Here is a 13,758-nt window from a genome sequence, read left to right as displayed (position 1 = left end):
TCCAGTACTGGAGCCTTAAGGAGCTGGGTTTTCAAGAAGAGTAATGCTCTTCTAAGTCCATTGAAGTCAGTGGGCTTAGAAGGATGTCAGGTTTGCACTACCAGTTTGCAATCCTATCACACTTGTTTGAAAGGAAGCTTCATTTAGCTCAATGGCATCAGCTTCCAAGTATATACAATAGGATTATAATGCATTAGAGGTTCTTAAATAGACTCAAGTAGAAACATGGGCCATGTGAAAGAGAAAAAAATTCTGTCCTTCTGTCAAAGATACATAAAACGTGTTGGCAGATTAATAGATATGTGACACTAAAGAAGATGGGTATTGCAATCCTAAGTATGTTTACTCAGAAGTAAATGCTAGTTAAATTTGGCTTATGCCCTTGTAAGTATGGTTAAGACTGCAATGACTACAGCATCCCAAATGTTTAGCTACTGTCTCCCACAATTCCCCAAACTTTGCCTGTTCTGAATAATTGTGATTGAGATTTATAATATTTAACATGGAAACACTGATTATTCTCTGAAAACACCACAATCCTTGGGTCACATGAATATATGAAGCCACTTTATATGGAAAAAAAGAGTATAGGATTACTGAGGAGGGTTTGTTGTTGTTGCTGTTGTTGTTAAGGTCCAGCCCAAAGAAGAGCTCTAAGGATCTCAAAACCTAGTTAACAGTTTGAGCCTCAGCTAGTTACAACTAATAAGGCTTTAAATTATCCAGATCTGAACATTTGCAATGCCATCCGAAGCAGGGTACAGTGGACTTAGATGGGTGCAATTCTGGTCAGGATGGCACTTTAACTGTAGTACTTTACATCACAGGAATGAAGTTTGATTTTGATCTTTATTTTTTGCCTTGACACTTTTCACATGTAAAATCTTGCTGTTGGAAGTGATTGTGAAAAGGGAACCTTGGGGGGGAACTATTTTACTTATTTCAAAGAGTTTTTTAAGTCTCTCACCTCAATGTGTCACTGCAAACACAGGCACCCTCTTGTACTGGGTGGTGGTTGTAAAGGGACCAAGTGAGATGATAAAAGAGAAAGCAAGCTCAGACATATCAACCCTTTTAGCTAGAGAACACCATTCCCCCCCTCCCCATTGTGCCTTAACCCTAAAAATACCATAAGGAAAGACTGGATTACTCCATTACATGAGGAAGCAGATTCTGCATATGTTCAGATTAAGAATCACTTTTCAACTTCAGATCCTTCAAAACTCAAACCTAATGGGAGGCAGACTTAGAGTTGAGCCCTAGCAACCCCATTTCATCCCCCCATCCCTAACTCACCTGCTTCTTAAGTCCTGGGGGGGAGCATAATGCCTAGCATGACACTACCTTGTAGACAGTAGTAGTAGAATAGAGTGCTCAAAGACCTTTCTAGAGAGCTTGCAGAGCCTTTGTCCATCATCTTCCAGACCTCTTGGAGGATGGGAGATGTGCCACAAGACTGGAGGAGGGCAAATGTTACCCCAGTTTTCAAAGAAGGGAGGAGGGATGACCCAGAAAACTACAGGCCAGTCAGTCTAACCTCTGTCCCAGGGAAGATACTGGAGCAAATTTTAAAGGGATTAATCTGTGAGCATCTGAAGGACAACTTGGTGATCCCAGGAATTCAGCATGGATTTGTCCCCAACAGGTCCTGCCAGTACAACCTCATTTCCTTCTTTGATCGAGTGACGAGCTTACTGGATCAAGGGAATGCTGTCGATGTTGTTTACCTGGATTTCAGTGAAGCTTTTGACTGGGTTCCCCATGATGTTCTGATGGGTAAACTAGAAAGCTGTGGACTGGACTCAAGCATAGTTGGGTGGACAGGGAACTGGTTGGAGAACCACAATCAAAAAGTAATTGTCAATGGCACTTCATCTGAATGGAGGGAGGTGTCCGGTGGGGTGGATTGAACACATGAAGCTGCCTTATTCTGAATGAGACTTTTGGTCCATCATAGTCAGTATTGTCTACTCAGACTAGCAGCGGCTCTCCAGGGTCTCAGGCAGAGGTCTTTCACATCACCTACTTGCCTAGTCCCTTTAACTGGAGATTCTGGGGATTGAACCTGGGTCCTTCTGCATGCCAAGCAGATGCTCTACCACTGAGCCTTAGCCCCTCACAGAACTGAGCTACAGGGCTCAGTTCTGGGCACGGTACTTTTCAATATTTTTATAATTGATCTGATGAGGGAGTGGAGGGACTACTCATTAAATTTGCAGATGATACCAAATTGGGAGGAGCAACAAACACACCAGATAGAATTCAACGACATCTGAACACACTGTAAAAGTGGGCAGATATGAACAAGATGCAATTCAACAAGGATACGTGGTGAGTTCTACATCTGGATAACAAAAATGAGGAACACACATGAGGATGGGGATACACTTCTGTATGAACAAGATCTTGGGGTATATGATTGTATGACAGCAGCAGTGGCGATGGCTCTCCTAGCTACAGGAAAAGTCCAGCCGCCATCATGGGTGCCTGACTGCCTGCACATGTCCAAACAGCTGCCTCAATCTTCCTTCTTTCCATGTATCACACTGGGGCAGCAATGAGGAGACCTGGAGAGAAGAAAAGCATTGGCCTGAACAGCACAAGTTTAGCAGAAAGGGGGGGCAGCATTTCTCCTGGTGGAGCATTACACATTTTAGCCAGTATGTCCTACCATAGCTACAGGCCTGCTAGCCAACGTGTGCTGTGGCTAGCAGGAAATAGCACAGAAAGCTATGAAAGGACTAAGAAAGGCAAGAAGTAATGCCAGTCTCCTTTCTGTAAGAGAATAATAACCACCATCGGTTCTTGTAGGCTATCCGGGCTGTGTGACTGTGGTCTTGGTATTTTCTTTCCTGACGTTTCGCCAGCAGCTGTGGCAGGCATCTTCAGAGGAGTAACACTGAAGGACAGTGTCTTTCAGTGTCAAGTGTGTAGGAAGAGTAATATATAGTCAGAAGGGGGTTGGGTTTGAGCTGAATCATTGTCCTGCAAAGTATTAACTGTAATGTGCTAATCATTGTCCTGTAAGTATCAAGATAATGTGCTAAGAGGGTGTGGTACGTTAATGTGGAACCATTGTATCCTGAAGTGATCTGTTAACATGTGGAATCCAAAGCTAATTCACATGGCTCTGGTAGACTGTAGTCTACAACAATAACCACCATATTTTTGTGACTTTAGTGCTCATTTTTTAATGTCTAGAAATGTGTGTTGTCACACAACACTTTTACTTCCATTTATTCAAGTGGATATCTGCAATTGCTTGGCATATCTTGTTTCATATAATGCATACATATATCATATTTCCAATTACAGTAAACCAAGGTTTTTTTTTTATTGTTTTGCAGAAATAAAATTAGAAAAGTCCAAGCATAAGCATCTTTCACTGTAATCAAAACCTTTGGGGAATGCCAGATTTGGATATCAGGGTGGAATTGGCAAGGGTAGAAGAAAGAAGAAGGATTTTAGTACACAGCAATTGTTTTATATTTAACTGGGGAGTTGTACTGGATTTTTTATAAATACTTTTTTCCCATCTACTACTCTGGAGACATACATTGTTAGGCACCATTCAAACTACAGGACACATACATCAGCACGTTGCTGCTGCACTCCAAGTGGTAACAGATTCACATACACTCTCTACCGTTCTAGCCTTATATTCTGCAACTCTACCTCTTTAGAAATGTATTTCTTTTCTTTTGTCCATCATATACACCAAATTCTTTTTCTCCCTCTCAGAAAGAGCTGCAGCCATGAAGTGTTATTTGCATACCAAAACAAGCCTACCAATCTCTGATTCTAGATCTTCAAATGCCAACAATAATCACACACTTCTGATTCACTAGGTTTCATCCAAGCATCAGCAGATGACTTCCAATGAAATGCTATCTCCTTCACTGCATCATTACTCAAATTTTACCTTGCAGCGTATTTTCCGACTGATGCTGTCCTGTCATTGCACATCAGCCCCAAAAGATCAGCACCAAATTGCACACCTATCCATTGACAGCACTCCAAACCCCCCTGGGCACCCAACAGGTTCTCCCAATTCATCAGTCCCACCCCCTAAGAGAGCACTCTCAAACCCAATATTCAACTCCACCTATGCTCAACCCTTGGTGTTAGGCACAGGCACCCCAAAGCTGTCCCCAAACCCATCATCCTCAACCTCCCCAATTCCAAAGAAACTCACATCTTCCCAGAGCCAAGGGGCAGAGAGTTGTGCCCAGAACCCTTTTTCTCACAGCCCCCAAACGGATGTCGCCCTGGCGTTCATTGACTCAACCCCTCTCCTTTAAAGCCCCCCAAATGCGTCAGAACCCCTGCCCTCAGCAAGGCGCCCCGCGTCCTCACGACCACTCACCCTCCTCCCCAAACGCCCTTCCAAGATGCGGCCTGTCCCCCCCCCCCCTCGCGGCCCGACTTGGCCAATAATGCCCAGACAAAGCGGCGGCGAGGCACCTGCACGCATCCCGCCGCCCCTCTCTGCCGCCCTCCGCCAGTCCCGCGCCAGGAACAGCCCGGCGGAGGGCGGTGGGGGGGGGGGAGAAGGGGCTCTTTGCAGGAGTTGTGGCCGCTCTCCCTCCGCCGAGCCTCGGTCGCCCCCCCCCCAACTTTGCGACCTCCTCAAGGACGCAGCAACAAGCTTGGCCGAGGGGAAGGAGGGAGGGAGCATGGAGGGTAGCGAAGGGGCTCCGCAGAGAAGCCCCGGCCCTCCCCCCATCCCTCCCTCCCTCCCCGAAAGGCAACAAACTCCGACCGCTGGATGCGAGTGCCGAAACAGGCCAAATGGGGAGGGCGCCAGCCGGCCCGGGCTGCAGCGCGCGCCAGACCCACCCCCCTCAGCAGCCCTGGCGGCTCTCCCTCCGCCTCACCCCGGGGCTTACCGTAGGGGGAGGCCTCCCCCTTCCTAGCCATGGTCCCGCCGCCGCCGCCTTTCGGAGCCTGCAGCCGGGGCGCCTCTCCGTCCGCCGCTCAGCGCGCTCTTTGTTGCTGTGATGGCATGCGAGGCGGCCCTCAGCCAGCCAGCCAGCCAGCAGCAGCAGCGGCGGCCGCCCGAGCGAGGCGCTCCTCGCCTTCTCCTCCGCCCTAGCGGCCGCCCAGCCCCAGCGCGGCTCCCCGGCGTCCTTTCCGCGCGGCGAAGGCGGCGCGAGGGCTGCAGCGGGTCCGCGCGGCGGCTGGCGTGGCTCGGAGCCCGCCGGGCCTTCCCGTGCATGAGGGGAGGGGAGGGGCGCGTGGGACTGCCCCCCAGCATCAGCCCGCCTCCTCTCCGCGTGCGGCCAGCCCCCCCGAGGGCCGGCAAGCTCCTCCTCCCGGCCGGAGAGTCTCGCTAACTTCGGGCGGGCGGAGTCCGCGCCCCCAACTTGGGGCGCGCGATGGTGGCTGGGGGGGGGGCGCTAGGGGGGTCTGGCGTGGGCGTCTTGGGGCCGCTGGGACTCAGTGGTCTGCGCCTTTCCCCCCCCCCCGGGACTTGTTTGGGTTGTCTGGAACTGGGAGGGGCTTTGGGAGTTTCTTGTTTCTCCGAGGGGAAAGGGAAGGCATGGGGGGGGGGGGCTTGTCGTCCTCAGCCGAGGCCACTGGCCTCCGGCAGCAATCCTCGCTTGAGCTATCAGCCTCGAGGGAATGGCTGCTGGGTCAATGGGGGGGATTTCGTCGTTTGGAAAGGCCCGCTGGGGTTGCTCGGACTTCACAGCTCAGGGACCTTGCAGAGAGGGGGAGCGAGGGGCAGAGGCTGCCTCAGCCCTTGCAAAGTTTCCTTCCCGTTTCCCAGCCTTCCCTGGAGCTGTCCTTTCCTCCCGTGCTGATGAATGGTTTCTTGCGGGGATCGACCAGCTAGGCCTCTCCTGCTTTTGGAGCTGCGTCCTTACACGCTTTGTCAGGAGGAGTCAGACATCGGTGGCCAGATCTGAGAGGATTTCTATTTCTGCATCATCCCCCCCCCCACAAGTATTTAGCATCATGGCAAACAATTCACATAATCCTATGAGCGCATCTAATTATGTATGTGTATATGTAAATTGTAATAAGGAATGTAATGCTGTGGCAATCATACATAATTCTGCAGGAAGCATATGGTCACTGAAAAAAATTATGCTGGAATAAAATCTGGTTATTGACTGTCCTTCAATGTTACTCCTCTGAAGATGCCTGCCACAGCTGCTGGCGAAACGTCAGGAAAGAAAATACCAAGACCACGGTCACACAGCCCGGATAACCTACAAGAACCAAAAAATCTGGTTAGTTTTTAAGGTGCCACTGGACTGAACAGAACAGAAGACTTTTAAAAAGCTGGACTTCGTTTGCATTACTGTCTCTGCATCTGTGGACCTCCTGTAATCTTTTAAAGATAGATACTTTTGTAAAATAATATTAATAATATTTCTCTCAATTGTCTTTCCAGATGTATTCAATGAATACCCATGTGTAAGGAAGGGGGGATCTAGTTTTGCTAAAAGCAACATAGGCTAACATTATGCTACATTTGTTGATTTTTTTCATTGATCTTTCAATTAAGTTCAGTGGTTTCTGAATCAAGGTAAAGTTTAATTTCCCCCAGTCTCCCAGAAATGTTTGCTAGCATAATCCCTACAGAATTTTTTAAAAATAAATATAGTTCCATCACACAAAAGAATGAGGGAGAGCTGCAGAAAGAGAATGCATGGAATTATGACAGGCAAACTGTGAGGGTCTCTGTCTATGTGTCTCTGCTTCCCATCTCCTGCTTTGTTATCAGTGAACTCGTAAAAGCAGTTCACACCTTCTGGTCTCAGGCGCCAGGCCTGATTGCCCCTAGTATCTTCCCCCCCGCTGTTCTTCCTGTCAGTACTCCCTCAGGCCGATGCGGCCTTGGAAGTGTGATAGCTTCACCAGACTTCCTGGGACTCGTCTGATGTTTTGTATTATGCCAAGCTTGTAACTTCCCATAACAATAAGTGTGAACCCCAGTGCCCCAGTGCCCTGGAGTCAATATATTCTGTAAACCCGAATAGCCCCTCACTTGCAACTTTCTACCTGTGCCTGTCTCATCTCCTGATGTCTTCAATAAATCCTTTGTTTCTTTACCATCGTCTGAACATTTGATTTGGAGAAGCAAACTCAGAGAGAGGGGATCTCTCACATTAAGTTGCAAGTCCTTGCCTCTCGGACTGCTGCTGTACCTTTTGGGACAGAATGCAAGGCGACGAGGAAAACACCCCTACTACCCCTGTGGCACCGAAGGAACCGGTGGTGCCGGAGAAACCGGACCCCAAGGAGGAGGGTGCCAAGCCAAAGAAACCTAGGGATCCCATCCCCGACCAAGGCCGGGACGGACGTCCCCGAGGACTTTTCAACAATTGGCTGGACTCCCCCAAGGGTTGGTCTCTCTCCCGAACCGCGGCGAAGGATCGCCGATTAGCCTTCCCCAGCACGGGACTCGAAGGGGACCCGGCACGCAAGGAGGCCCTGATGGAGGAAGAACGCAAGCAGTGGCAGGAGGATCGCCAAGCTATGCAGGAGCAGATGGAGACCATGCAGCGTGTGATGGGTGAGATGGCAGCGGCCCTTGACGCACTGAAAGTGCAACCGCCTGCCGGCAATCTCCCGGACGGGGCACCGGCAGCCCCTCCCGCGCCTCCTAGCCTCCCGTCCCGTCGGGACCTGAAAGTCACGTATGACGGTTCAGGGGACCAGTTGACCTTTTTCATGGTCCAAGTGGACATTTTTATGCGAGAACAAGGCCGAACCTTCACTTCCGAGGAGTCCCGGGTGCAGTACGTGGCTTCCTTACTGCAAGGGGAGGCGGCCGCCTGGATGGTGTTGCAGTATGAACTCCGTTCGCCGGTGCTGCGAACCCTGGACGAGTTTATGGTAGCACTCCGAAACCGCTTTGAGGACCCGACTCTGGGTGAGCGGGCTAAAGCCTCCCTGATGCAACTGCGCCAAGGGACCAAGTCGGTGGCGCAGTATGCAAGTGAGTTCCAGTCACTGGCCAGCCGAATCCTGGACTGGAGTGAGGCCACTTTGGTACAGTGTTTCAGGGAGGGCCTCAACCCGGACCTCCAACATTGGGCCTTTATGCAAGGGAACCCCCCGGATGTGGAAGGTTGGGTTCGCCACGCTGCCGACATCGAGAATCGCAAACAACTTCTGACCTTGTCCAAACAACGCATTGGACGAGACCCGAGACCCCGGAGCGACCGGGGCCGAGACTTCCGACTGGGGGGCAGCGGGGGTCCCTCGGCCGCTGAACGCCGCAAGCGTTTTGAGACCGGTGTCTGCCTGACCTGCGGAGGTAAGGGACACTTTGCGTCGCAATGCCCCTCTCGTTCGGGCCGTCCCAACCCCCCACGCCAAGCCCCGACCGAACCACAGAAGACGGCTGCCGAGGACCAGCCCCGCCGCAGGAGCGGACCACCGGGCCGACGTTCCGGCGCACCCTCCGCTCTCCATGCGCGCCCCCAGGACGGGGTCTCCACTTCTACTGGCCCAACGGGGTCCCGGATTACAAGTACTACTTTTGATTCGGACGGGTCCCCGACCGCCACCACTCCTTCCCCCTCTTCCAGCGAGGAGGAGGAGTGGGAACAGCCGGCAAAAAACGCCGTCGGTCTGCTGTAGAGGGGGCTCCGCAGCAGACCGCCCCTGTTGTTGTGCAAGGAGCTCCACCGATGGTAAGCGCCCAAGAGGACAATGTATATGTGCGTGTTCACCTTTCCCTACCTAAAGGGGGTCCCAGTTTAGAATTCCCCGCTTTGGTTGACTCGGGGTGTGCCCGCACCATGATTAGTGAGGACACTGCCAAGAAACTGGGAGTCCGGCGCAAGCGGCTTCCGGGACCCCTCCGCTTTTCCCAAATGGACGGGAGTGATTTTAAACGGGGCCCGGTGACCCACAGAACTGCAGCCGTGATTATGTCCGTGGGGGATCATTGGGAACGCTTGTATTTTACCATCGCCCCTATAGTAACCCCTGTGGTGTTAGGGATGAACTGGCTACGGGGACACAACCCATCCATCGACTGGGTTGGACGGGTGCTCTCGTTTCCCGAAAACCCCTGTAGGTTACATGACAAGGAACGGGTTGTCCGGTCTCCGGCCGCCGCTGTGGTAGGGTTTCCCCCCCCAGCCACCGTCCCTCCTCAACTGCCCACTGAATACTCGCAGTTTGCGGACGTCTTTGATGTTAGGGAATGTGACGAACTACCCCCCCACAGAGAGACGGACTGCGCCATCGAAATTGTGGGGGAAGGCAAACTGTCTAAAGGGAAGGTCTACCCCATGAGCCCTAGTGAAAAGGCGGTGTTACGGGACTATCTGGATGCCAACTTGGCGAGGGGTTTCATACGCCCTTCCAAGGCTCCTTATTCGGCCCCAGCCTTCTTTGTGAAGAAAAAGACGGGAGATTTAAGACTGTGCATTGACTTTCGTAGGCTAAACGCCGTCACCCAGTCTAACGCTTACCCTCTCCCTCTTATTCCCGACCTTCTAGCACAATTAAAGGAGGGCCGAATCTTCACCAAACTGGACTTAGTGGAAGCATACCACCGCATTCGCATTAAAGAAGGAGACGAACCCAAAACAGCCTTTTCCAGCTGTTTTGGAATGTTTGAGTACCTAGTCATGCCTTTCGGACTTTCGGGGGCTCCCAGTGTGTTTATGCAATTAATTAATGAGGTTTTACATGATTTGCTGTTTCGGGGGGTGGTGGTATTTCTCGATGACATCCTTATTTACTCTGAAACCATGGAAGAACATGTGCGCCTAGTGCGAGAAGTGCTCCAGCGGCTGCGGGAGCACAAACTGTATGCTAAGGTGTCCAAATGTGAGTTCCACCAACCTTCCATTACATTTCTTGGGTACGTGATTTCCCACCAAGGGTTAGAAATGGACCCCGCAAAGGTCCAGGCGGTGCGGGATTGGGAACCCCCCACTACCCGCCGCCAGCTTCAGCAGTTTTTGGGATTCGCTAACTTTTACCGCAACTTCATTCCCAACTTTGCCCAAGTTGCGCTTCCCCTCACTGCCCTGTTGCGTACCAAGGACAAGGGGGCTAGCGCCGCGCTTCCCTCAGCCCGTTTGCAATGGTCCCCCCGGTGCCAGCAAGCTTTTGAACGTTTAAAGCTGCTTTTTTCATCCGAACCCGTTTTGGCTCACCCGGATTGCACCAAGCCTTTTGTGGTGCAAGTGGATGCCTCGGATGTGGCCATGGGGGGGGCCCTATTGCAGAGGGATGAAGGGGGGCGGTTGAGACCATGCGCCTACTTCTCCAAGAAGTTTTCCCAGTCCGAAATCAACTGGGCTATTTGGGAGAAGGAGGCGGCGGCGGTCAAACATGCCCTCACCATATGGAGGCACTTTTTAGAAGGTGCCGAGCTGCCGTTTGAAGTGTGTACCGATCACAAGAATCTCGAGGCTCTCAAGGGAGCTAGAAAGCTCAACGCCAAACAAATTCGGTGGGCCCAATTCTTCGCAAAATTCCGGTTCACCCTCAAGCATGTCCCTGGCAAAGAGAATGCCCTAGCCGACGCTTTGTCACGACTTCCCCAGTATCGTAACGATTTCGATCGCCCAGTCGACTCCCTGTTCACTCCCGAGCAGCGAGGGGAGGTTCCTAGCTTAGCCGTCACTACCCGGTCCCAAGCCCAACAACCAGAGACCCCCCCTACGCTCAAAGGTATCCCGGAAGCCTTCCAACAGCGGCTCCGGGACGCCTCCTTACAGGAGGAGGAGCACCATCTCCTCCCCACTGGCTTGGAACGAACCAACACCTGGTGGGTGCAAGGGGGAAAACTATATGTCCCATCCTCCCTTCGTAAAGAGGTATTGGGACTTGTACATGGTGCCAGGTTGGCGGGTCATTTTGGTTTCATAAAAACTCTTCACCTGGTACGGAGGCAGTTTTGGTGGCCCGGTATGAGATCCGATGTAGAGCTGTATGTGCGCAGCTGCCCCACTTGCGCCACAGCTAAAAGACGGATGGGAAAACCCCCAGGGCTTCTCAAACCGCTTGAGAACCCCTCCCGTCCCTGGGAAGTCATCGCCATGGATTTTATCACCGACCTACCTCCAAGTCGGGGAAAGACGGTTCTCTGGGTAATCACGGACCTCTTTTCCAAACAGGTCCATTTCGTTCCATGTGCAGGCCTTCCTTCAGCCCAGGGCTTGGCTAAACTGTTCGTCACACACGTCCTCAGGCTACACTCGATCCCGAGGAAGGTCCTCTCCGACCGGGGGGTCCAGTTTGTTGCCAAATTTTGGCGAGCCTTCCTAAAGCTAATGGGGGTGGAGGAACAGGGCCTTTCTTCCGCCTATCACCCCCAGACGGATGGTCAAACTGAACGAGTAAACGCGGTGGTAGAATGTTATTTGCGTTGCTATGTAAATTTCCACCAGGACGACTGGGTCGACCTGCTGCCATTTGCCGAATATGCGTACAACAATGCGCCTCATTCCTCTACCGGCTTTAGTCCCTTCCAAGTCATATACGGGACGGAATTCGGTCCTTTCGGTTCCGCTCCCGTCACGCCAGATCTCCAATCCACCCCTGATCTTCAGGAGTGGATTCAGGTAGTCAAATCTACCTGGCCATGGCTGCTCAAGAATCTTGAAAGGGCAAAAAGCAAGTACAAGGAACAGGCAGACAAGCATCGGTCTCCGGGATGGGAACTTAAGGTGGGAGAGCAAGTCTATCTGTCCACTAAAAACCTCCGCTCTCTGCGTCCCTGCAAAAAATTGAGCGACCGTTATGTGGGACCTTTCCCCATTACCAGAGTAATCAACGAGGTTACCGTGGAACTGGAACTCCCAAAGACCCTCAAGGGGGTCCATCCAGTCTTTCATATAAGCCTCCTCAAACCTTATGTGCCAGCTCCCCAGTTCCACCCCCCTCCCGCACACGAGATTCCTACCGTGGTAGGGGGGGATACCCATTTGGAAATATCCAAGGTTTTAGATTCCAAATGGAAGAAAGGGAAACTGTTTTACTTTGTTCGTTGGAAAAACCTTGGGTCCGCTCACGACGAATGGGTGGCCGCACCCCACATGGCGGCCCCTCGCTTGATCCGAGAATTCCACCTCGCTTATCCCGATAAGCCTCGCCCTCTCGAGGACCCTGGAGGGGGGCCTTAAGGGGGGCAGAATGTGAGGGTCTCTGTCTATGTGTCTCTGCTTCCCATCTCCTGCTTTGTTATCAGTGAACTCGTAAAAGCAGTTCACACCTTCTGGTCTCAGGCGCCAGGCCTGATTGCCCCTAGTATCTTCCCCCCCCGCTGTTCTTCCTGTCAGTACTCCCTCAGGCCGATGCGGCCTTGGAAGTGTGATAGCTTCACCAGACTTCCTGGGACTCGTCTGATGTTTTGTATTATGCCAAGCTTGTAACTTCCCATAACAATAAGTGTGAACCCCAGTGCCCCAGTGCCCTGGAGTCAATATATTCTGTAAACCCGAATAGCCCCTCACTTGCAACTTTCTACCTGTGCCTGTCTCATCTCCTGATGTCTTCAATAAATCCTTTGTTTCTTTACCATCGTCTGAACATTTGATTTGGAGAAGCAAACTCAGAGAGAGGGGATCTCTCACATTAAGTTGCAAGTCCTTGCCTCTCGGACTGCTGCTGTACCTTTTGGGACAGAATGCAAGGCGACGAGGAAAACACCCCTACTACCCCTGTGGCACCGAAGGAACCGGTGGTGCCGGAGAAACCGGACCCCAAGGAGGAGGGTGCCAAGCCAAAGAAACCTAGGGATCCCATCCCCGACCAAGGCCGGGACGGACGTCCCCGAGGACTTTTCAACAATTGGCTGGACTCCCCCAAGGGTTGGTCTCTCTCCCGAACCGCGGCGAAGGATCGCCGATTAGCCTTCCCCAGCACGGGACTCGAAGGGGACCCGGCACGCAAGGAGGCCCTGATGGAGGAAGAACGCAAGCAGTGGCAGGAGGATCGCCAAGCTATGCAGGAGCAGATGGAGACCATGCAGCGTGTGATGGGTGAGATGGCAGCGGCCCTTGACGCACTGAAAGTGCAACCGCCCGCCGGCAATCTCCCGGACGGGGCACCGGCAGCCCCTCCCGCGCCTCCTAGCCTCCCGTCCCGTCGGGACCTGAAAGTCACGTATGACGGTTCAGGGGACCAGTTGACCTTTTTCATGGTCCAAGTGGACATTTTTATGCGAGAACAAGGCCGAACCTTCACTTCCGAGGAGTCCCGGGTGCAGTACGTGGCTTCCTTACTGCAAGGGGAGGCGGCCGCCTGGATGGTGTTGCAGTATGAACTCCGTTCGCCGGTGCTGCGAACCCTGGACGAGTTTATGGTAGCACTCCGAAACCGCTTTGAGGACCCGACTCTGGGTGAGCGGGCTAAAGCCTCCCTGATGCAACTGCGCCAAGGGACCAAGTCGGTGGCGCAGTATGCAAGTGAGTTCCAGTCACTGGCCAGCCGAATCCTGGACTGGAGTGAGGCCACTTTGGTACAGTGTTTCAGGGAGGGCCTCAACCCGGACCTCCAACATTGGGCCTTTATGCAAGGGAACCCCCCGGATGTGGAAGGTTGGGTTCGCCACGCTGCCGACATCGAGAATCGCAAACAACTTCTGACCTTGTCCAAACAACGCATTGGACGAGACCCGAGACCCCGGAGCGACCGGGGCCGAGACTTCCGACTGGGGGGCAGCGGGGGTCCCTCGGCCGCTGAACGCCGCAAGCGTTTTGAGACCGGTGTCTGCCTGACCTGCGGAGGTAAGGGACACTTTGCGTCGCAATGCCCCTCTCGTTCGGGCCG

At 52.5% G+C, this 13,758-nt stretch overlaps 1 protein-coding gene across 1 annotated transcript in view; it reads right to left on the bottom strand.

Moving 5' to 3' along the window:
- SLC44A5 (solute carrier family 44 member 5) overlaps positions 1-4,920 on the bottom strand; it is a 198,255-nt gene extending 193,335 nt beyond the window's left edge. The window contains exon 1 of the mRNA XM_056844755.1: positions 4,890-4,920. Coding sequence (XP_056700733.1) covers positions 4,890-4,920 — 31 coding nt within the window. The remainder of the gene's footprint in view (positions 1-4,889) is intronic.
- Positions 4,921-13,758: the final 8,838 nt, after the last annotated feature.

This window comes from Euleptes europaea, chromosome 2 (genome assembly GCF_029931775.1).
Source record: "Euleptes europaea isolate rEulEur1 chromosome 2, rEulEur1.hap1, whole genome shotgun sequence".
Taxonomy (NCBI): domain Eukaryota; kingdom Metazoa; phylum Chordata; class Lepidosauria; order Squamata; family Sphaerodactylidae; genus Euleptes; species Euleptes europaea.
Note: the sequence above shows the minus strand (reverse complement) of the source record. Positions and strands in the feature narration are given on the sequence as shown.